Below are 25,414 nucleotides of genomic sequence, written 5' to 3'. Positions count from 1 at the left end.
CTTCAAGAGAATTTTCCTGGTGGCAGTCTAAAGATTCTTTCTTCCATTTAAGTTGCTGCCAGATCAAGGTCATGTCATCTGCCCCATTTACTCCAATTCTTTCCCTTCTTTATCCAATATAAGCTAGTTGTACACTTTGAAATAATTTCATCATTTGACTGTTGTGTATTCAGTGCCAGATGTGAATCAAAAAGCAATAACATGGGCAGAGGAAGTCCAGTAGCCTAAAAAAAAAACCCAGCTATTAAGACATGACCTGGGTACTTGAGAGACCGCCTGCTGCCAATTACCTCCCAAAGACCCATTAGATCACACAGATTAGGCCTCCTCCGGGTTCCGTCTACCAGCCAATGCCATCTGGCTACCACCCGGTGGAGGGCCTTCTCTGTGGCAGCTCTGGCCCTTTGGAACGAGCTCCCCGCAGAGATTCGGACCCTCACCTCTCTCCAGGCCCTCCGAAAAGCCGTTAAAACCTGGCTGTGTCGGCAGGCCTGGGGTCGATGAGTTCTCTTCCCCTCTCAATTTGTGTGGCTGTTGGCTATCTTAAATGCTTGTATTTGTAGTTTTTGTTTTTCCCTTTCCCCCCTTGGGTTTGTGCGCCGCCCTGAGTCCCGCTGGGAACAGGGCGGCATATAAATAAAACGAAACCTGAAACCTAAACATATAGTTGCTGAGCCTTCCATTTCAGCAGTAGTTTTGAAAAATGAAAATGAAATATCTGACTTCAGCCTTGCTTTCTATTTTAAAGTTGTTTTCTCCTCTCTCCCTCCCCTTCCTTCCTTCCTTCCTTCCTTCCTTCCTTTTTTCTTTCTTTCTTTCTTTCTTTCTTTCTTTCTTTCTTTCTTTCTTTCTTTCTTTCTTTCTCTATTTCATTGCAAAGGGATGTTGATTAGCCAACAGTCATGACTCAAACCAAGACTGAAGTTCAAGGATATAGTTCTAAAATAGTTTGAAGGAGGTTTCTAGGCTGATTCTTAGGCACTGACTTCAGTCTCGTTCGGTACCCCCAATTAACTTTTTTTCCCTTCAGTTTTTGGAAGTGCATCTTGTTGAAAATCAAACACGAAGCACAACGCAGTCCATGTGTGTCCTTTTCAGGTTTAAACGAAGAGTCGCCAGATTGCAACCTTTGCCTAAAACGGCAACCACGACCCCTTTCCCTATATCTTTCTGTGACGATATTAAAGAAGGGGGCAACTGCCTGTGGACTGGGCAAGATCGCCGCTTTCTCCTTCCCTGCCTATTGCTTGGGAGGAGAATAACCAGGCCTGTGAGGGATAGATAAAGAGCTCAGCAAAGTGTTTCTTCTGAAGGGGCCAAGGGCTGGTTTGCTTGTTCAGCTGCCGCCTCCTGATAAGGGTTTATTTTGTTAGATAAAAGCACCTCTGAGGCTAGGAGATCACAGCCTTTGAGGAAAAGACTCTTAAGCCAGTTTGAGGGAGTCATGGCATGTGCATACATATACATGCACACACGTACACGCAAGGCACACCTACACAATTGCCAGACAAACCAACAAAGGCAAAGGGATTTGTGTTTTTTCATGTCAGATTGGGGTCAAAGGATAGTGAAGACTTTGAATGATAGAAACCCAGAAAGGTTATGGGGACGCTGAGTGTTATGATGATGTTGATGGCGTATTTTGTCCTGCAAAAGAATAGTTTGCCTGGTTATTCCAAGACAGCAATCCTAATACAGTCCTTGTGGGCATTTCTGGACTAAATTTAACTTTATGGAGATTTTGACCAAAGAAGTGGCAAGTGATTTTCAATTCCCTCTCAGTGAGAAATCCTGAATTGGAATATAATATTGTTAAGCCATTGGTTAAACTATATTTCTCAGATGGTCTGAGATGTTCATTTCCAACCCAATATGGTATATTGGAAGAAAAGGGAATATATTTTATATCCATTGTTATATATATTTAAAAAAAACACTCTCTCCTTCTACTACAGGTGAATCTGTTACTTTCATTTCAGCTTATTTTAACCCCCAATCTTTATTCTATATATTGTAAATTAAACCTGTGCTAGTTGCTTTACCCAGAAATGCCCACCTCATAGTCACAGTGTTACTTGAAAAATACCCAGGGGTATTTTTGAAAAGTCTGCTCCATTCTATTTTTAGATTACTGCCTGAATTTAATATTTCATTTTAAAAGTTTCAAAGTTTCAAAGTTTAATGAATTTATATGCCGCCCAATCCCGAAGGACTCCGGGCGGCTACATAAAAACAACTCTAAAAAGAATACAAAAAATTTAAAATAGAAAGAGAAGGCAGATTAAAAAGACACATCATACACTCAATCTTAGTGGGGCTGGACCTCATTCATGAGGTCAACAGCCCAGGCCCGCCGGAATAGCCAGGTCTTAGTAGACTTTCGGAAGGCCGAGAGAATGGGGAGGGTCCGGATCTCTGGGGGTAGATCGTTCCATAGGGCCGGGGCAGCTATGGAGAAGGCCCTCCCCCGAGGAGCCGCCAGACGACATTGTCTACTCGACGGCACCCGGAGAAGGCCCATCCTGTGTGATCTTATCGGACGCTGGGAGGTATGTGGCAGAAGACGGTCTCGTAGATATTCGGGTCCTAAGCCACGTAGGGCTTTAAAGGTGATAACCAGCACCTTGAAGCGCGTTTGGAGACCGATAGGGAGCCAGTGCAGCTTGCGGAAGATAGGTGTAACATGGGTGTATCTCGGTACACCCAGTATCGCTCGCGCGGCTGCATTCTGGACCAGTTGTAGTCTCCGAACACTTTTCAGGGGCAGCCCCATGTAGAGCGCGTTACAGTAGTCAAGTCTTGAGGTGACGAGGGCGTGAGTGACCATTTGGAGTGCCTCCCGGTCCAGGTAGGGCTGCAACTGGTGCACCAGGCGAACCTGGGCAAAAGCTCCCCTGGTCACAGCTGACAAACGATGTTCTACTGTCAGCTGCGACACTAGAACACTAAAAGGCATTGCTTGCAGATCCCTTTTCTTACAGAATTATAAGGATTGCATACAGAGCCCATCTTGGAAACTTGTTCCTAGGTTCCAGCAATCTACCTAATTGCCATCAAAAAGGAAACTTTTCTTTTGGCTTTGGACATTTCTTTAATCTTCTAAACATTTTATTTCATTTATATTAAATAGTAAATTCGTGTAACATTGCGGTAGTTTGAATGTGCTATTTTGATGTCTTACCCTCTTAGTACTGCGTGGCCAGTATTCGAAGTGATCTAAAGCCTGTCTCAGGAGTAGTGTGCTATCAGCACAGAAATAGCTGGATGGAGTCTGCTGCTTTCATTCCCATTGGATCTAAATAACTGTCAATTAATTTCTAGTCTTCATCTGGATGAATATTCTAGTTGATTATACTTAGGTTTGTTTAATTAAGCTGATTTTCAATAGACTGGCTCTCCACAAAAATGCCATTCAAGGAATCTGCCTTCATACTCCCTGAGCTCAGTTGCTTTCTTACAGAGGTTTCATTGCCCAAAGTAGATAACATCAGCAGCGTTAATCATCGCTTCTGATTATCTAGTTTACATTGTAGTTTATTGTTGATGCAAGGCTGCTAGGAGATGTTTTATGAGAATTGTAAATTTGGAAGCATCGGGACGCATAGTCAGCTCAATTTTATTTGGCTTGTACTTTCCTCAGAGGCCAAACAAACAAAAAAAATCTTTTACTTCTTTGCTGTGCAGTCAACAACGGGCTGGGTGAAGACCAGGATTTTTGGAGGAATTCAAAAAATTCCATTTGGCTAAGGAGATGATGTTGATTGGAAGAGGGTCAGTCAACGAAATGCAGATGGACAACTTATTAAAATGACACTCCTCTCAAAGTCCATAACTGGGACATGGACTAATACCAGGCTTGAGAAGGCAACGGTGTCCCTGTTGTGATGATATCTCACCTGAAACACAAACATAGCCAAGCCTAACTCTATTTCAGTAAACTCTAGGACAGTGTTTCTCAACCTTGGCAACGTTAAGTCCTGTGGACTTCAACTCCCAGAATCCCCCAGCCAGCACAGCTGGCTGGGGAATTCTGGGAGTTGAAGTCCACAGGACTTAACGTCGTCAAGGTTGAGACACACTGCTCTAGGACCATATTAAACTGACCCTTAATGTGATATGTTGTTGACTGGTTGTTCGCGAGTTTAACTCTGAATACTCTTCATCGCCTGAAAAGTCTGGTGTCTGAAAGAGTTCCTTCCTTGTGTCCTTCTCCACATGTGCTATGCAAAACTTTTTCTCACTGTTCCAGTGGTGGGATTCAGCCGGTTCGCACCTATTCGGGAGAACCGGTTGGTAACTTTCTAAGCAGTTCGGAGAACCGGTTGTTGGAAGAAATCTTATTTTATTTTTTTCCCACTTTACAGGGCTAATCCTGTAAGGAAGGCAGGAAGGAAACATTCTGGTGTTGTTTCTAGCCCAGTGTTTCTCAACCTTGGCAACTTGAAGATGTCCGGACTTCAACTCCCAGAATTCCCCAGCCAGCATTCGCTGGCTGGGGAATTCTGGGAGCTGAAGTCCAGACATCTTCAAGTTGCCAAGGTTGAGAAACACTGTTCTAGCCTATCTTTATTGCCCGCCTTACAGAAACTCTCCAGTTGACCCTTATTACCATTGTAACAACTAAGGCGAATCGCCCATCGACCTGAATGATGTTGAGTTGGCCACGCCCACCCAGTCACATGACCACCGAGCCCCACCTACCCAGATGGTCATTAGGGCAGAGAACCGGTTTGAATCCCACCACTGCACTGTTCCCACTAAGAGCCACGCCTTTGCCATCCTGCCTTGAGATGCCCCACAGAGAAATGACTGACTGACCAGCACATTCCTTCAATGTGTGCTTTTATAATTTGCTGCTATTTATTGATGTCGCTTTTAGATCATTTCTTAGCATTAATGCACGGTGTTACGATGCATGGATCTGACCAAATGCAACAGGGTTCTCCAAGTGCATTTTGCCTTATTATTATTTCCCCCACTATCTGTCTCCTTCAGCTGGCTATCAGCTGCGGCAGGATTTCTAGACTCGAAAGAAAAATAAAAGTGACGATATATTAATTCTGAAGCCAGCCCCTCGTGCTTAAATGGATTTTATCTTCCATCTATCCCTGGGCTAAGCAAAACCATGCTCCCCTGTCCGTGTGTCAGTTGCTCGCTGCTGCCGGCATTGTGGGAGCGCACTTAGCCGCCAGCACTAAAATGGCTGCCAAGTTTTAAAATGGCTGCCAACAGTTGCAAGGCCGGAAGGGAACAGCGTGCCGTAGCCAAGTGTAGAAAAGAAGGGAAAAGAGAAGAGCGGGTGGGGGTTGAAGGGGAGGAGAGAATTAACTCTGAAATATTTCCTCATGCTTCCCCAGCTGTTGCAGAGCAAGAGACGTTTCCTTTCTTCGTTCTGCTTTTATTTGATGCCGATAAAAGTCACCTTGTACGGCACGGTTGATGTAGCTAACCTGAGTTCTGCAACTAGTAGTGACCTACACTAAATTAGGACACACACATGAGCCAGGCGGTCCTTTAGCACAGCTGCCTAGAGCTGAAACATTTACGATAGTCAATGATTTCAAAATCTTCCTTCGGGCATTTTATTTCAGATGTTCTTTTTCCTTCTAAGGGATTTGTGGAAATTGATGCTTTTATTAGGGCTACCGTACCTGGGCTGCAGAAATCCGGAAAAAACTACTAAATAATAGGGGAAAAGGTTGCAAGTTGTCTCTGACTCTTTGCTGCCATCTAGTGGTCGTCTGGGTTTTGACAGTTCCAATACGGCATTTCCAATTTTTATCCAGGACTCTCTCAGTTAAGTCTTGTACAGAACATATTTCACAGACTCTGCCAAGGGATTCTATGAGTCTCATCCTCCATTCGGATTGAAATATGACCTGCATTTTAACATTCTACTTTCAGAAAAATACATTTTTTCTTTAAATTCAGCAAGAGAATTAATCTTTCCAATTAGCAGAGGAAGTGATTCCATACTGAATTCTAGGAGGAAGTACTTGTTTAGTATAGAATCTTTTCTCTATTCTTTAGCATAGAATTTATTCAAGATATTATATAGAAGAGGGGATTTTGGCATGTTCAAAACAGTGCCATCTGCCAAAATTGTTTTTCTCCCAGTAGATATGATAGGAAGCTGGAAACCTTAGCAAGGGTAAAAAGAATTAGGGAAATAAATCCATACCTCCTGATTTTGAATGAAGTTTTTCTAAGATAACCCTACTTTTCGTGCGTTAAAATCCTTGTTAGACATAAAATATTGCAAAATATTGCTTATATAATCATTTATATTAGATTATTTTGAATATATTGCCTATTTCTGAATTTCAGTCCTTCATCCTGATACATTACATAAGCATCTTCAAATTATTTTTCCTACTTTAAAAACATAGGTAAGCATTCTTGAACCCCCAAAAGGACATGTATACAAAAACTCCAGGCAAAGCACTACCTCTATTTAAAACCACTAACAAAGGGACATAATATATTGTTATGAGAATTAGTGGCTACCATTAGTGGTATCCCTCCATTCATCTGGAAATCCATTTTTGAAGCTATCAAAGTGATACATTTTACTAATATGTTTTATAGTTTAACTTTTCTCTGTAAATATTTTATTTGATCCCATCTAAATATCCCAATATCAAAGTTTAGATGATCTCATGAATTCTAATGTTAATGGGCTTAAAGGTTCTGACTCTGTACTTTCACCACATCATGCAGAATACTATGATCCCCTCCTACATAACTACACATAGAGATTGTTCTATTATTTGGGATAAGAAGACCCAAATATTAAAACTTTTCCTCATAAGGTGCAGGTAATTTTGCAACTATTTATACTGTGGATGGAAAGCAAGTCTCTGTGGTCATTAACCTAATCACATGCTTGTTAAGCAAATCACGTGGTTATTAAACGAATTCCGCTTTTCCAATGAATGCTTTTTTTGCCAGAAACTGGCAAAAATAGCTGTCAATCATGATCATGTGACCACAGGATGCTGCAACTAGTCAAATGTAAACTGGTTACCAAGGAAACAAACCGATCACATGACCATGAGTGGTACGGTGGTCTTAACTGCAAGTACAGGTCATAAAGCATTTTTTTCAAGGCCATCATAACTTTGAATCATCATTAAAGAAGTGGATGTAAGTTGAGGACTAGTTGCTCCAGCCTGTTAATTATTTTGGTTGTTTTTTCTGGCCTTTTTTTTTCCAGTTCAGTGACACAACCTAATATTGTACACAGTATTTTGAGCATGCACAGAGTTGTGCAAAGTCATTGTTAGGATCCTGCCTTTATCAGAAAAGTATTTCCAATCTTTCCAATCCTGTGTGCCATTTTAATATGTAGTATCAATATATACCCTATATATAGTAAGGTAAAGGTAAAGGTTCCCCTCACACATATTTGCTAGTCGTTCCCGACTCTTGGGGGCGGTGCTCATCTCCATTCAAAGCCAAAGAGCCAACACTGTCCAAAGACTCTTAGTCATGTGGCCGGCATGATTATAAATGCCCAAGGTGCATGGAACCCTGTTAGGTTCCCACCAAAATGGTCCCTATTTCTCTACTTGCATTTTTACATGCTTTCAAATTGCTAGGTTGGAAGAAGCTGGGACAAGTAATGGGAGTTCATTCTGTTATGTGGCACTAGGGATTCATACCGCTGACCTGCTGACCTTTCTGATTGACAAGCTTAGCATCTTAGCATCTTAGCCACTAAGCCACCACGTTCCTGTATATATATATATATAGTACTCAAAGCATTTCTTAAACTTTGTGATGCTTACCAGAATCATAAAATGTTGCTTGGTAATATTTATCCATGTAACACAGAGGTCATGCTGATTAATTGTTCTTATTGTCAGGAAATTTCTCCTTAGTTCTATGCTGGATCTCTCTTGGATAAGTTTCCATCTGTTACTTCTTGTCCTGCCCTCAATGTTCTTTGGAGAATAGGTTGACCCCCTCTTACAGAGGTAATTCTTTTTCTTCTACAGGTAGTGGGGATATACAGCATTCAACTGTTTGCCATTCTTTTGTCAAATAAAGCATTAACTTTTTCTTCAAGCTATCCTGAATAATCTCTTTTATGGAATGGCTGCATTCATATTGAACGAATTCCAAATATATAGGAAATGGGTATGGGGGCAGAAGAATGCATGTAAAACTGAGCAGTTCATGTTATGAACTGTTCATTCCTTGTGAATTGTGACAGCTCAAGATTTTATTCATCAGTACCTGTTAGAATTTTGTCTAACTCAGTCATTTTATTATAAAGACCTTTAGTTTTTCTATCTTCATTATATCTAGATTGTATCTGTATATATGAATACCAGTTCATTTCCATCCCTTCTTGTTTCAACTCTTGAATAGATTTGAGCTCACCCTCTGTATTCAATAATTCTGTATATCTAACTGTTTGTTCCTTTTTATATATTATCGGATATGAAAATGCTTCAATTGTTGATATCCAGACTGGAATTTTTAAATAATGTAGTCTTTTAACCTTTTCCCAATTTAACAACAACGCCTCCCTTATATAATGTCTTCTAAAGTAACCATGTGATTTAGTACCCTTATACCATAAGAAAGCATGCCATCCCAACAGCAAGTCGTGACCTTCTACATTCAATAATCTAGAGTTTTTTAATAATATCCATTCCTTAATCCACATCAAGTTTGTTGCCTGATAGTATAGCTCCCAATCAGGTAACCCAAATCCTCCTCTCGATCTAACATCTTGTAGTAATTTAAGTTGATGAAAAAGTAATTTAAAAACTATATGGATATTTATTGGAGTTTAAATTGCATGAAGAAGATTTTATTCTACCCAAACCTGTATCTGAACCTGGCTGGGATTGTGGGGAGAATTCCTCCAGAGAACAGCTGAGCGTGGAAAGGAAGAAAAGATAGCATAACCAAATTGTTCTTTAAATTGGATTTTCCTCCCCTTCTCTTTTACTTGATTCATGCAGGCCTGCTATCAAAGGAATGAGTTGGCTACCATCATATACAGGCTGGCTTTATGCCTAGGCATTATGGCTTATTCACAAAATCATGATTTTTTTAAAAGGCCATTAGATAGAATGAAGGGACTTGTTTGAAACCAAAGATGCCGGGAGACGTGGCGCCAGTTCTCTATCCCACCCCCCAACTCTATCTCCTAAATAATCAGATGTTCATATTGGAAGGGAGGAGAGGTCAAGCGTAGAGCTAGCCTAGAATAGGCCTGGACCTGTTTGTTCACATTGGACAAGGACAGAATTCTAAATACTATAAGCAGTTTGCCTTTGAAACCTGAACAAGCCAATATTGCCAAGGTGGCGCAGTGGTTAAATGCAGCACTGCAGGCTACTGCTAGATCAGCAGTTCAGCGGTTCAAATCTCACCGGCTCAGGGTTGACTCAGCCTTCCATCCTTCCGAGGTGGGTAAAATGAGGACCCAGATTGTTAGGGGCAATATGCTGACTCTCTGTAAACCGCTTAGAGAGGGCTGAAACCCCTATGAAGCGGTATATACTGCTATTGCTATATTGTGGATATTATCCATTCACTAAGATCCAGTAAGATTTAATTTTATCTACCCGGCTCTACATGTGGACTTGGAGAACAGGGTAGGTCTATCAGAAGAAACTCCAAAAATTTAGATGACCACTAGATGATAAGAAAGTACAGAAATGCCACCTAGCAAGTTGTCTGGATGCTTACAATTGTGATCTGATAGCACTAGGAGGTTTTTATTACATGTTTCAGACACCAAAGACAGCAGATACAATTATTACCCTGCACTTTGAGTAGAGTGACGTTTACTGTATCTTATATGCGCCTACACAGAAATAAGTTCCAGTAGGCTTAATGGAAGTAGGTATAGAATTGAAGCCTAACATTTTGCCTTATTTCAGTATAATAATTAAAACCCTGTCCTCCTGCTTTTTATCCTGTCTTCCATTGTGGAGGAAGGAAGTAATCAACATCTTTTCCCTCTTTTAATTTTCATAAATCTAAATAATTGAGCTTATTTCCCTTGCTATTTAGCAGGCAGTGCATATCTTCCACTTGCACCAAAATTTTCCAATACTATAGGAGGAAACTGGGACCTGGCATAATGGAAAATATGCCCATTATTGTTTGATGGAACATTCAAATTATTTCCTAAATCCTGGCAAAGTTGTGAATAATCTTGGTGTGTGTGTGTGTGTGTGTGTGTGTGTGTGTGTGTGGTATTTGTGCTGATAAATAAATAAAGGGAGTCTAGTATAGATCTATTTCAAGCTATTTAGCTCTCATCAGCTAGCCATACCCTTACTGGGATTCGAACCTGGGCTATATTACATCTTAGGCAGACGTCTTAGCCATTAAGCCACAGGCTCTCCTCCTTATCAGCTGAAGCCAGGGAAGAAGGTATATATTTAGTGTCACAACCCCTGGTATGCCCCAATTATGGGAGAAAGCTAATTGCTTCCATTATCTGTCAATCGGCTCATCACAAGAGTCCATCACGACAGAAACCCAATATTTTTACAGTTGCCTTTGTTATATTTGTGTGGTATTTGTGCTGATAAATAAATAGATAGATAAATAATTACATATTAGGCAGATGTGTTAACCACTAAGCCACAAGGTTCTCCTCCTTTATCAGCTGAGCCAGGGAAATAGGTATGTATTTAGTGTCACAACCCCTGGTATGCCCAAATATGGGAGGAAGCCTACTGTTTCCTTTCTCTATCTATCGGCTCGTCACTTGTGAAGTGGTGACGAGCCGATAGACAGAGAAAGGAAACAGTAGGCTTCCTCCCATATTTGGGCATACCAGGGGTTGTGACACTAAATAAATACACACATACATACATACATAATTTATATAGCTACCCATCTCACGAGAAGTGACTCTGAGCAGCATCACATATATTTTTATCCAAGAGTCAAATAACAGCCTTGATAACATAGGAGATACTTTTTTTAACTAAGAAAGGTAGAGAACTAAGATTAAAATGCCCATTTCCACATGTCCAATTCTCTCTCTTTTGATATTACAAATGATAGAATAACTAGGATTTAAATTCTTAGACTTTTCCACATATAATTTGGTTTTCAATCTTTAATAAGATTGTCTTTAGTGGGTTACATCCATTTGTCATAGAACAATATTTCTGTTTTACCCTGTTATATTTTGAAATGGATTACAAGCTGATCGTTCAGCTATATGGCCTCCAGATTTTTATTTGTCCAGTGAAATCTGTCATAAATCAGAATTGTATTTCCTATATAATTCAAACTCTTGTCTAAGGAAGAATCATGATATGTCTCATTTAAATATCATGGTGCCATCAGCACAAAAAATAAAATATCAAATTTGCTCACAGTTTCAATACTAGCCTTACAGATTACACAGAGTGCTCATAATATGAAAGCTGGAACAATCCCATAGGGCAAAAATACTTTCAGGACAAAATTGACAAGCAGGTAAGATGGCTTGCTTCAAGAGATGGATTTGGGGATGTTATAAAAGGACAGGCGAAATATCAGTCATTTTATTTATATCTTTTAACAAGAGTGTTGTTTGAACAAAAATGTATTGTTCTATGTGGTTTATAATAAATAAAGCAAACTGTCTGTTAATTTCAATGGAAGTAAAAATAACATCAATAATTATATGCATGTCCTATATGTGTATGGGAGAGGATTCCTTCTTGACTCCTGTATTGTAATCCTGTAAAGCTAAAATATGAAATAAAGAATTGACTACCACATCTCTGTATTTTACAACACCATGTCAAGAATCTGTGTTTAATAATGGCAATCAAATATTTCCCAAATTATTTATTTGGGAAATACTCAGGAAAATTCTGGAAAAGATAATCAAGCAGCAGATTATGAGGATCTAGAAATCCACTAAATTAGTGGATCAGGGAAACACTGTCGATATAATATGGATTCTTAGTTTGGCTGACCAACTGCTCTCAGTGTGTGGGTCCTCCATGGAGCTACATCCACGTGGAAGGAAGCATGCAGTTGGGTACGTCAAGGTTCTGTAGTATGCCCAGTGCTCTCCAACATCTTCATAAATTATCTAGACGAGGGGATAGAAGGACAGCTCATCAAAATTTCAGACTAGACTAAGTTGAAGAAAATTGCTGACACTTAGGAGGATGGACTCAAGATTCAAGATTCACAACTTAAATATTGGGCTCTAGCTAACAAAATGCAGTTCACTGGTGAGAAAAGTAAGTTCCTGCATTGAAGCAGGAAAAATCAAAGATACAGTTATAGAATAATGATACCTGGCTCAACAGTAGTAATTGTGAGAGGGATCTAGGTGTCCTAATGGAGCACCACTTAAATATGAGCCAGCAGTGTGCTGCAGTTTCCAAAAAAGCCAATACAATTCTAGGCTGCATTAAGGGAGGGAGAGCACCAAGATCACAAGAAGTGATAGTACCACTTTATCTTGCACAAGTGAGGTAAACCTGGAATACGGTATCCAATTCTGATCACAATTACACTCAAAAAAAAAAAAGATGCTGAGTCCCTAAAAAGAACACAGAGAGGAACAATAACAGTTTAAGGGAGCTGCAGGATAATTCATAGAAGGAACGGTTAAGGGAACGGTTAAGAAAACCGAGGTGGCGCAGTGGTTAGGGTGCAGTACTGCAGGCCACTTCAGCTGACCGTTATCTGCAGTTCGGCGGTTCAAATCTCACCGGCTCAAGGTTGACTCAGCCTTCCATCCTTCCGAGGTGGGTGAAATGAGGACCCGGATTGTTGTTGGGGGCGATATGCTGACTCTGTAAACCGCTTAGAGAGGGCTGAAAGCCCTATGAAGCAGTATATAAGTCTAACTGCTATTGCTATTGCTATTGCTAACTATGTTTGGCCTAAGGAAAAGAGGAATTAGAGGTGACATGAGGGGCTGCCATAGAAAGGTGGAGGTTGACTTATTCTCCAAAGTACCTGAGTATATAGGACAAGAAGCAACGGGTGGAAACTCATTCAAGAGCTATCCAACCTGGAACACAGGTGATGCTTTTTGACGATGAGAGCAATTAACCCATGGAACACCTTGCCTCCTGAAGTTGTGGCTGCATCATTGTTGAGGTTTTCTAGAAAGGATTGGACAATCATTTGACCTGGATGATAGAAAGTCTCCTGCCATGGGCAGGAAATTGGACCAAAAGACCTCCAGGGTCTTTCCAGCCCTATGTTTCTAAAATTCTAAGGGAAGCGAAGAAAAACAGAAATACAGTAGTTTATAAATTTTAGAGCAGTTCTCTTCATTCATTCAGTTTGAAGGCAGCAAAGTAGGTGATGCCATAAAGCAGGGCCCAACATTGTCAAAAACATGCATCTGATTCTTAGTTCTAGCAATATGTTGATGACAGCTTCCTTTTTTTCCCTTCTGTGTTTTAGAATCCGGACAATCAGACAATTCAAACCAGCAAGGAGATGCGGACATTAAACCACTGCCCAATGGTGAGTGAATCCCTGTTCAACGTTCTGCTCAAAGTTGGATTCCACACTCAACGTTCTTATATTCCATTTTGAATTTCATTGAAGCCCTTTCCTTCCAATATATGTTTCTGCGCCCAGGTGAGGAGGAGGAGGAGGAGAGAATGATCAGGAGCCACAGATATTTGTAGATTGATATGGAATGCTTGAGAAATAAATGTAGGGGCAAGCAAGGTAGGATTTGTAATCTTAAGAGTGGGAGTAAATATGCAGATTTGAAGTCATGAACTAGCCTTGAATTAAAACCGAAAGAGGAAGAGGAGGGTTGGGATTCAAAGCCGAGGTTAAGATTCAATTCACAAAAGAGACAAAAGATAAGATAGCAAATTAGAATTTATTTCTACCCAGCCACAGTACAGCAAGAGCCGAGGTGGAGCAGTGGTTAGGGTGCAGTACTGCAGGCCACTTCAGCTGACTGTTATCTGCAGTTCAGCGGTTCAAATCTCACCGGCTCAGGGTTGACTCAGCCTTCCATCCTTCCAAGGTGGCTGAAATGAGGACCCGGATTGTTGGGGGGGATACGCTGACTCTGTAAACCGCTTAGAGAGGGCTGAAAGCCCTATGAAGCAGTATATAAGTCTAACTGCTACTGCTATTGCTAAGCCATCCCAGTCTCCAATTGCTAGAGCATCTCCTATTCTGCTCCATCCTCATGACCCAGTCAATGTCTGCCTTTTTCTCTTTGTAGGGCATTTGACTTTCCAGGACTGTTTTGTGACATCAGGCGTATGGAATGTTACAGAGCTGGTGAGAGTGTCACAGAGTAAGTTACAGCAACTGAAACTGCAGGTTTGGTGTGGTGATTTTAAGGTGATGAGATTCGGGGATGCACATACCTTCTCGGGTTGCAAAATTGCTGAGAACAAGATAGTGATTACGGCTGTACTGGTTCTCAAATGCTTCCAATGAAATAAGTGTGTGTCTATTTTAGGTAGATGCCTTCCAAATACATACCCCTTGCAAGGAATTCTGAATTCATTAGCATTTCTCTTAGAATTATTACTCGTCTCTCCCTCCCATCACTTAGTACATCAACAAATAGTACAATAGAATCAGTAGAAGCGGATGCTGCAGTACAAATGGCGGCTGTATTCCGGCCCGCTGCATTGAGAGTAATGAATTGAATCAGACCCACCTTTAAGCCAGTGTTTCTCAACCTTGGCAACTTGAAGATGTCCGGACTTCGCTGGCTGGGGAATTCTGGGAGTTGAAGTCCGGACATCTTCAAGTTGCCAAGGTTGAGAAACACTGCTTTAAGCATATATCACCGGGGTGTCAAACTGACAGTCCATGGGCCAGATGTGTCATGCGCAGGCCAGGCTCACCCCAGCTCCGTGCATGGGGAAAATGTCACAAAATGTCACGTGATGGCAACGGGATAGAGTTTGACACCCATGATATTTGTTCCTAAGGATTTGTTTGTAGACTGCCTTTCTCAGCAAAGAATGCTGAAGTGATATCAGCTTAAAACTAACTGCAGGAAAGTTACCTCAAATAAAAGGAACACTTTAGCACAGAAAAGCTTTGTACCCAGAGAAAGAGTTCAGGAAATTTTATCTTCGCTTTGCTGTAGATAATTCTTCAGTTGATCCATCTAAAATTCTAACCTAAGGGGTCTAACTCTAATTGACTTAAAGAAGTATTCAGTCTCCAGGCCAATACTTGCTGATTATATTTTCAGTGGCAGAGAAAGACCTCCAAAATGATATATTTAAGTACACTTTGCTATCTCTAGGTACTTGGAAGTCGTGCTCTGTTTTACTTTCTAACGCTTCTTGAATTTGTTTATGTGCGTGTTTTCTCTTGAGTTTATGTAACTAAGAAAGTAAAACCCAGCCTTCAGGATTCTCTTTTCCTATTGCTTCTGATGAGTTCTGAAGATTGTGAGGGCCACAATGGATAGGTTAACGATGCAGAGTGGAGGACATACCTTTTACATAAGCATGGTTCCAAACTCTCTATTTTCCTATTCCTTATTTGTTTGTTTGGTGTGATGGCAGAAGTGTTGGGGAATTAAGTCTATTTTATGGCTTGCAGCGTATCTTCTTGTTTTTATAAAGCCCTTCATGGTATTGGACCTGGGTACTTGAGAGACCGCCTACTGCCAATTACCTCCACTAGACCGATTAGATCACACAGGGTGGGCCTCCTCCGAATTCCATCCGCCGGCCAGTGCCGACTGGCGACTATCCAGAGGAGCGCCTTCTCTGTGGCTGCTCCGACCCTCTGGAACGAGCTCCCCGTGGAGATTCGAACCCTCACCACCCTCCAGGCCTTCCACAAAGCCCTTAAAACCTGGCTGTTCCGACAGGCCTGGGGCTAATGAGTTTTTTGTCCCCTCTCGAATGGTATGGTTGTTGAGTGTTTTAAATTGTAGTATTGTTTTGTTCGCCAAGGTGGCGCAGTGGTTAAATGCAGCACTGCAGGCTACTGCTAGATCAGCAGGTCAGCGGTTCAAATCTCACCGGCTCAGGGTTGACTCAGCCTTCCATCCTTCCGAGGTGGGTAAAATGAGGACCCAGATTGTTGGGGGCAATATGCTGACTCTCTGTAAACCGCTTAGAGAGGCCTGAAAGGCCTATGAAGCGGTATATAAGTCTACTGCTATTGCTATTGCTATTTGTACACACACACACACCCCGACTTGGTTGTGAGCCGCCCTGAGTCCCCTCCGGGGAATAGGGCAGCATAGAAATATAATAAACTCAACTCAACTCAACTTTTTCACAACCTCAAACTGACATAATACCATTGTGGTATTAATTTTTAGTAATTATGGTCGGAGATTCAGGTCTGCCATTGCCAAATCCTATTCCTCTCTATTAACTTATACTTTCTGGGCAATAATATATATTGGTTCAGAGTCCTATTAGAGAAACTCTGATATCTTTATGCAGGGAAGCCTCGCTACTTCTGCCTAATTCAGGATCCATAGTTCAGTTTGAAGAAGAAACTCCCCTTTGGGGGGGGGGGGGGCTTGTGTCAAAAAAAGTTGACACAACTTGAGTGCGGGCCAGAAGTGCATTGCAACCTTGTTTGTCTGCAAACTATTCTCAGTTACCACCTGGGTTTTCTGACTTTGTTAGCCTTAGGCCCGTACATAGATTTTCATTTGCTGTTATTAATACTACAGTATTTCTATTTTAGCCATTTGCTTTAACGTGCGTTCTAATCTTCTCTAATGAGCTAATTAACTTCCTGTTAGAATTTGTTTGCTAATTTCTTCCAAAATAAATAATTTAAACATTTGGCTTCTTCCGCTCTCTCATATTTTTTAAAGAGTTTGCATTACTGAGTAAATTGAAGTGCAGTGTTGGCAATGTGAAGACATCTAAACATTTATTATCATAATGTGGTCTAAAAAAATATGGGCACATAAATTAATCATAGTCGGTGATTTAATTTACTGTGGTATTTCCACCACAGTTAAGATTCATTTTCTGTGGAGGCACCAACTTGATTTTGGCCATCTCTATGGATGGGTAAAGTTCACAAGGAAAGCACCACACAGCAATTGGCAAAAATCAGCAGTAGTTGTGCCCAATCACTAGGAAGTGCTTCTTCTTCCCTTCAATTTTGTCTTCCTGTTTTTGGGAACAAAACTGAAATACGTAAATGGCATATAAGATAGGCCTCCAATTGATATTTTAATTGAAATACTGCATTCTGTAGTTATGAAATGGAAGCTTAGATGTTAGCCGAAATGTCTTTACCCAATTAGCTGTGTCCATTGCTTAAGAATGTAGATTTGTCTAGTAATAAAATGCTTTCATTTCATCACATCTGTATTATTGCCATACGCTCTACTTTAGAAAAGCATTCAGAAACAATAATTTATCCAGAATACTGTAGCTTCTGGAACTGCACCTATGGGACAGGTGACTTCCCAACTGAAGGTTCAAGGTTCATTTTATGTATATGCCACCCTATTCCCAGCGGGACTCAGGGCGGCGCACAAACCCAAGGAGGGGAAAGGAAACACAAATACTACAACAAAAAGTACAGGGCATTTAAAACAACCAACAGCCACACGATTCGAGAGGGGAAGGGAACTCATCAACCCCAGGCCTGCCGACACAGCCAGGTTTTAACGGCTTTTCGGAAGGCCTGGAGAGAGGCGAGGGTCCGAATCTTTCTGCGGGGAGCTCGTTCCAAAGGGCCAGAGCTGCTACAGAGAAGGCCCTCCCCCGGGTAGTAGCCAGATGGCATTGGCTAGTAGACGGAACCCGGAGGAGGCCTAATCTGTGGGATCTAATGGGTCTTTGGGAGGTAATTGGCAGTAGGCGGTCTCTCAAGTACTGAAACAGTTGTACTGTCTAAAGTCCTGAAAAGTTTGAGACCTGGATATCTTAAGACATGCCATATGGTGCTAAATGTAAATCATATGAATTACTAGAAGAAGAAATAAAGGGTCTAGACCAGTGTTTCTCAACCTTGGCAACTTGAAGATGTCTGGACTTCAAGTCCCAGAATTCCCCAGCCAGCGAATGCTGGCTGGGGAATTCTGGGAGTTGAAGTCCAGACATCTTCAAGTTGCCAAGGTTGAGAAACACTGGTCTAGAAGCAACTCTAGGCATTCTGAAACTCAGTGAACAAAGGTGAGAATCCCCAACCTAAACAAGAAGACTACACCAAAGTTAAAATTAAAATAGGAAGCAAACAACTTCTTTAAAAATGACCCCATGTGTGAACAAAAAGAAGAAAATGAATAATGAATGAATATATACTGGACCCAATTCTTACTAATAGAAAAGAAGTGATAGAGGGAGTTGAAGTTGTTGGAACTTTGGGCAAGAGTGATCACATTATATTGGAATTCAATATAATGTAAACATAAGCAGTGGAACATATTCCAGCCATTGTCTTAAACTTTAAAAGAGCTGATTTTAACAAACTGAGAAGGAGTCTAAGAAAAATTTCTATGGATGAAAATCCTAAAGGAGAAAACAACTCAAGAAGTGTGGGAAACTCTGAAAAGTATGACCATAAATGCCCAGTCCAGCACAATACCACTGAAAAAGAAGAACAAGAAATCCAAGAAAAAAACAGCCTTGTTGCACAAAGATCTCTCTAAAAAACTGAAAGACAAAAAGGAGAAGTGCAAAAAAAAATGGAAAGAGACAAATTCTGCCTGAATGCATATGGGGCAAATGTTTCTATAATCAGTACTCTTTGTGATTGGTCATGTTTACAACTCCGTTATTATTTTTGTTGTTGTTTTGTCTTTTGTTTGTTGTTGTTATTATTATTATTATTGTTGTTGTTGTACAATTGTATCACAGCGGCCAGTTGTTTCGCCGGATTTGGCATTGGTTACTAGTCGGGCCCCACCCAGGGGCCTAGGACGTTGTAACGTATTTTTATTTGTTGTTATTATTATTATTATTATTATTATTATTATTATTATTATACTTTATTCATTAAACATGAAACTCAGTCAACTGAACATTCAAAAATGCATCACAAATACTATTAACTGGTACTAATGGTTGATACGGGTTGCTGCCAGCGTTCTAGGTATCAACCAAGTACCTTCTAAAAATATACGATGTTCCGAGTAGCGCAGTTTTTTGCAGTTGTTGTTATTATTATTATGTGGTTAATCTTTGGTGAGATTCACAGCCTTTGGGGCTGGTTGGTAGCTCAACAGCTCGAGTCCTAACCGAGGACCTAGGAACTGTTAAGGTAAATTGTTCCAAGTAGGGTGGTTTTTTGTAGAATCAGAATGTTCAAGTCCGATAAATTTAGAATTGTTAGAAATTATTATTATTATACAATTGTATCACAGCGGCCAGTTGTTTCGCCGGATTTGGCATTGGTTACTAGTCGGGCCCCACCCAGGGGCCTAGGACGTCGTAACGTATTTTCGTAATATGCGTGCAGATCCAAGCAGTGCGGCTTTTTGCATTTGACTGATGGTGATTTTGTCAATTTTTAACTGTTTTAAATGTAATTCCAGTGCTTTTGGAATAGCACCCAGTGTGCCAATTACCACTGGAATTACCACTGCTGGTTTGTGCCATAGTCGTGGAATTTCGATTTTTAAGTCCTGGTATTTTGCAATTTTTTCATGTTCCTTCTCAGCGACCCTGCTATCACCTGGTATTGCGATGTCTATGATTGTGACCTTATTTTTCTCAACCAGTGTGATGTCTGGTGTATTATGCGCCAGTATTTTGTCCGTTTGTATACGGAAATCCCACAAGATCTTGACCATCTGATTTTTGGTGACTTTTTCAGGCTGACGTTCCCACCAGTTTGTTGCTGTTTTAATATTATAATTTTTGCACAAATTTCAATGGATCATTTGTGCTACTGAATTGTGCCGCAATTTATAATCAGTCTGTGTGTTGTTGTTGTTGTTGTTATTATTATTATTATTATACAATTGTATCACAGCGGCCAGTTGTTTCGCCGGATTTGGCATTGGTTACTAGTCGGGCCCCACCCAGGGGCCTAGGACGTCGTAATGTATTTTTGTAATATGCGTGCATATTAATTATTATTATTATTAATATTATTATTTCAATTCAAGAAATTCAACAGGAAATCAGTTTGAGCCTTTGTTTTTCTCATGCTGCCTACCTTCCAGTCTGTTGAGTTATTGCCTCTTACCTCTTAGCTCCTGTTGCCACAGCGTCTGGTCCAAACTTCTCTCTGGCTGATCTGGAGAGTCCCAGTTACTACAACATCAATCAAGTGGCTCTTGGGAGACGGTCAATAACATCTCCACCTTCTAGTAGGTAAGTCTCCTACAATCTTTTTGTAGTGCAGAAATCTTTTGAGTTCTTGGAAAGACTCTTCAAACCAAACGACATTTCTTGTAGTAATTAGCCCCAACTGTGTGTAAGTGGGGGGGAGTAAGTACTTAGCCCTGTATTTCGTTATATCATTGCTTATGATCTCTGCGTCTGGGTTATGTTTTCACTGCAGTTCCACCAAAAGGCCTAAGTCACTGGATGACAGCGAAATGGAGAGTCCGGTAGACGATGTGTTTTATCCTGGGACGGGACGCTCCCCGGCAGCTGGCAGCAGCCAATCCAGTGGTTGGCCCAATGATGTGGATGCAGGTAAGAGGCAACAGTCTTTCCTCATCAGTTCACCTATATTGAGATGGGGAACGAAAGCAGGAGGACTAGTCTGATCTTTGCCATTTATTTACCATCTCCATTAGACCTGCGCAGATTTCATCCACAATTGTCCTTCCAATACAGCAACCGTATTTTCTAATTCAATGTTTCTCAACCTTGGCAACTTGAAGATGTCCGGACTTTAACTCCCAGAATACCCCAGCCAGTGAATGCGAATGCTGGCTGGGGAATTCTGGGACTTGAAGTCCAGACATCTTCAAGTTGCCAAGGTTGAGAAACACTGTTCTAATTAATGCTTTGTTAAGAAGGTATAGGACAAGTGACAATTATGTTTGTTTCAGGTGAGTTCTGTTTGGATTCTACAAATTGGAAGTTGTTTAGGGAATGGTTCAAACAAGTTGGTATATGGTTGCTTACAACGAATACGAAACACAGCCCTTTAACAGACACGTACCCAAATACAGATGAAGTCTCAGTTTAAAATGGGGTTACAAATTGAAAGTTAAGCCTACACAGAGCACATGGGCCAGGATGCCTCGTAAGGGAAGGCGGGGATAACTCTCAGCCCAGTATGGATGAGATCTGAAACCAATGGAGTTCCATACATATCTCTCTTAATACTAGCAAAAAAACACTAGGTGTGCAATAATATATGAAGCTCCCCAGCATGAGACCCAGTGAAATAAGGTGCTCTGAAATACTACATAAGCCTAATGGAACCAATAGTAAATTGTACACATTGAATAAAATTTGTGTAGACTTCAAAAGACTGTGATGCAACTATGCTATGGTCCTGGGTAGTTTTGCAGAATGAAATATCTATAGAGCTACCTCAAAAATACTAGCTCGTGAGTATGAATGAGAGCATATTGGCATGTATAAGTTGAATATAGGCATGGCCTAATCTTCATGAATAAAAAGAAAGAGTATTAATGTCCAGGAGTAAAGACGTTTGTGTGCAGGATAATGGGAATGAAGTAGCTGCTACATAGTTTGAAGGATTGAGCAATGGACTCCAATGTTAAGGCATGACAGCTGTCCACACTGGGATTTCTTACAGTGCTGGAAATCTAATGATTTTCAAGAATAGATTCTGGCTGTATTGGAATTAGTGTAATAAATAGGAGGGAGGAATGGGATGCTGGTGGCTAGAATGAACTGACTATTTATGGTCTAGATATATATTCCTGGCTTATCTGAAATCTCTCTGGTGATTCTGATTAAAGAACTGCCGAAGTAAGCTTGATCACGTCTGAGCTATAGGAAAGCTGAGTTCTGTTCTCCAAGTAAGATATAGAATATATTTTAATTATTGCATAATTTTTTTGCTTTGAATTTCAACAGTAATTTGCTCTTATTACGTTTATTATTCTTTGTTTGGGTAATTCACCTGTTTGCTTAGCGGGGTATTTTCCTTCATTCCAGAAGAAATTATCCTGTATTCCTTAACCAATGTGAATGAAGAAAAATGTTTTAAAAATTCAATCTTCACAAAAACTAAATTTGCTTTATTGGAAATACTATCAGCCCGTATAGTAGCTGTGGTGAGGTGTACATGTATACAGTTACAACTTCCATCATTTAAAGTAATCCCCTGTTTTCAAAATACTGTCTTGTCTTATGGGGATTAGCTAAATCAGACAGTAGCCCATTAGGGGTGGAAATTAATATAAGTCTTGCATGACATAGAAGATGGAAAGAAGATTCTTAATACTGTATTGTTTTTTTCCCCATTACATTTACATCATTTTTATACGCTAACATGGAAAGTCTAGCTATTCTTCCAAACCCCTTTGCATATTAATATCTTTATCCCACAATATAGACAGGTTATGTATACACATAAATTTGTAAGTCAAATGCCACAGGAGAAAAAGAGCATCCCCTTTGTACATGTTTATGAAAATCCAGTGTTAGTAAAAATATACCTATGAAAAGGTTTGTGAATGTGCACACTTACTGTCAGAATAAAGCAGTGGGCAGTTGTGTCTGGATGACACAACTCTACCTCCACTCTATCTCCAAATTCTAGGGTAACTTCATAAGAAAATAGGTGAATGCTCCATTAAAAGGAGTGTTCCCATGCAGCACATAACATCGTGAGCCAGTTTCTTAAAGGCTTTATAAGCTGCACTTCCTCTGTCTTTGCAGTACATTTGATAAATCAAAATTATTCTGCTGATCCGTAGGGAATAATTATGGGAGTGGGCTTGTTTTGCACTTGTGTCTTCCTTCGTTTTCTGGGGGGCTGAAGGCTGTGGAACAGGCTGCATTCAAACACGTTTTTTTCCCCTCTTTCTTTCGTCTCCCTCCTCCTCCTCCTCCTCCTTTGTCTTGTTGAGGTTTGTTCCCAGCCATCTGAACAAATCACCAATTAAGCAACACAGCTGCAGGGCTTGTATGAACAGCTGGAGAGACCATCCAGCCGTCTGACAGAGACAGGTGTTCACAGCTGGCTGGCTGGCAGGCCCCCCTCCCTATCCCTGCGCACAGGTATCAGGTGTTAGGCAGCTGGCATGAGATAACAGGCTGGGGGGCTTTTCTCTCTCGAGCCCCCCCCCCTGCCTTGCCTGCTGCTGAAGTGCCAGATTGTGCTGCATTAGAAAGACAGCGATGAACAGGAATGGCCCATTTCTCTATGAAGCCTTGCATTGGGTCCCCTAATATTCAAGGAGGATGTCACCAGATTCCCCGTTTCGTATCTGTTGAGGCAGCATTTTTATAACTCATAATAATCATGTTTCCCGAGGTGTAGATGCTTTTAATCAAGATCAATCCACAGTGTAGATCTACAAATGCTTACCCAAAAGAAATCCACGTGTAGATTTTAAATCAGCTTTGACACTACATCACCTATCTGTATTGTGTTTCACACCGAAGTGAACTGCTCAAAAACAGATTCTAGGGCAGTGTTTCTCAACCTTGACAACTTGAAGATGTCCGGACTTCAACTCCCAGAATTCCCCAGACAGCATTCGCTGGCTGGGGAATTCTGGGAGTTGAAGTCCGGACATCTTCAAGTTGCCAAGGTTGAGAAACACTGATCTAGGGGATGAGCCCAAGAGATATCCAGGGCAGAAGCATCAGAGCTACGAACAGCAGCTAATTCCAGCAATGTGCAATAAAATGTGGCAGCGTTTCTAGTTCGAACTATGCTGCACCGTCATTCTCTTCTATATTCCATTCCACATTCAGGTCTTAGTAATTGGCTTTTAATTTTTGCTAAGCATATTCTATAAGGCAAGGCAGGGCAAGGTGTAGTGGGAGCACAATGACACACATTAGAAATGAAATTCTGTTGCCTGCTCTCGAAAGAAAGTATATATCTACCCATACCCATACATCATATACATTGTTCATGTTGAAATGTTTTTATTTTTCATTTTCACACAGTCACATATATACTGTGCATAACCGGGGCCATACAACATTAAACAATAATCACAGCAATTCCTCTTGTCAACAATACCCCCAGAAATATAAATAAAATGAAACTCAAACTCAAATAGAAACCCAATATACCTCTTCCGCTCTCCATACACCTCTTTCTTCTGCCCCCCTCCAACTTTCTATCTTCCCTCCATCATCCCTCTCTACCCTACCTCCCCTCCCCCTCTGCCACTCCTCTCTCCCGATCCACTCCCTCCCTTCCTTCTCACCCTCCCTCCCATCCTCTCTTCCGTCCCTCTCTACCCATCTTCCTTCTATCCCACTCCTCCTCCCCTTGGTGTATTTCTACTATATGTCAATGTATTCAGCTTGTCCTATTTTTACAGAGAAATTAAAGAGAAACGGTATACATGTGAAATCGCATTACGTTGAAATCTAACACATAGTATATATCCCCCGCCCCCACCCTCCCCCCTAACACGCCACCTCCCTCCCCCCCCCCGACTTCCCAGAGCCCGTACATGGTTTAGATCATAATATACATTGTTGTTGTTAGTTGCAAAGTCGTGTCCCACTCAACGCGACTCCATGGCCAATGTTCCTCCAGGCCTTCCTGTCCTCTACCATCTTCTGGAGTCCATTTAAGCTCACACCGACTGCTTCAGTGACTCCATCCAGCCACCTCATTCTCTGTCGTCCCCATTTTTTGCCCTCAATCTTTCCCAGCATGAGGCTCTCCTCCAGTGATTCATTCCTTCTCATTAGGTGGCCAAAGAATTTGAGTTTCATCTTCAGGTTCTGGCCTTCTAGCAATAGCAATAGCAATAGCAGTAGACTTATATACCGCTTCTTAGGCCTTTCAGGCCTCTCTAAGCGGTTTACAGAGAGTCAGCATATTGCCCCCAACAATCCGGGTCCTCATTTTACCCACCTCGGAAGGATGGAAGGCTGAGTCAACCCTGAGCCGGTGAGATTTGAACCGCTGAACTGCTGATCTAGCAGTAGCCTGCAGTGCTGCATTTAACCACTGCGCCACCTTGGCTCTTCTAAAGAGCAGTCAGGGTTGATCTCCTCTAGGACTGACCGGTTTGATTGTCTTGCCATCCAGGGGACTCACAGGCGTCTTCTCCAACACCATAGTTCAAAGACCTTAATTCTTTAGTGCTCAGCCTTCCTTATGGTCCAACCTTCACAGCCATCCATTGCAACTGGGAAAACCATAGCCTTGACTATACACACTTCTGTCCCCAGGGTGAGTCTCTGCTTTTCAGTATGCTGTCTATATTTTCCATAGGTTTTTTATTTTAATTTCCTGGCTGCAGTCCCCATTTGCAGTGATCTTGGGGCCCGGGAAAATAAAATCTGTCACTACCTCTATTTCTTCCCCATCTATTTGCCAGGAATTGAGAGGGCCGGATGCCATG

The 25,414-nt window shown here is 41.2% G+C and overlaps 1 protein-coding gene across 7 annotated transcripts in view; it reads left to right on the top strand.

Moving 5' to 3' along the window:
• NFIX (nuclear factor I X) overlaps positions 1–25,414 on the top strand; it is a 225,102-nt gene that overhangs the window by 158,628 nt on the left and 41,060 nt on the right. For all 7 annotated transcript variants that reach the window (XM_032210630.1, XM_032210626.1, XM_032210629.1 and 4 more), the window contains exons 3-6: positions 13,411–13,473; positions 14,198–14,272; positions 20,132–20,252; positions 20,443–20,579. In XM_032210630.1, coding sequence (XP_032066521.1) covers positions 13,411–13,473; positions 14,198–14,272; positions 20,132–20,252; positions 20,443–20,579 — 396 coding nt within the window. The remainder of the gene's footprint in view (positions 1–13,410; positions 13,474–14,197; positions 14,273–20,131; positions 20,253–20,442; positions 20,580–25,414) is intronic.

The sequence above is a fragment of the Thamnophis elegans genome, chromosome 2 (genome assembly GCF_009769535.1).
Source record: "Thamnophis elegans isolate rThaEle1 chromosome 2, rThaEle1.pri, whole genome shotgun sequence".
NCBI lineage: Eukaryota > Metazoa > Chordata > Lepidosauria > Squamata > Colubridae > Thamnophis > Thamnophis elegans.
The sequence above is the reverse complement of the archived record's forward strand: the minus strand, read 5'-3'. Positions and strand labels throughout refer to the sequence as shown.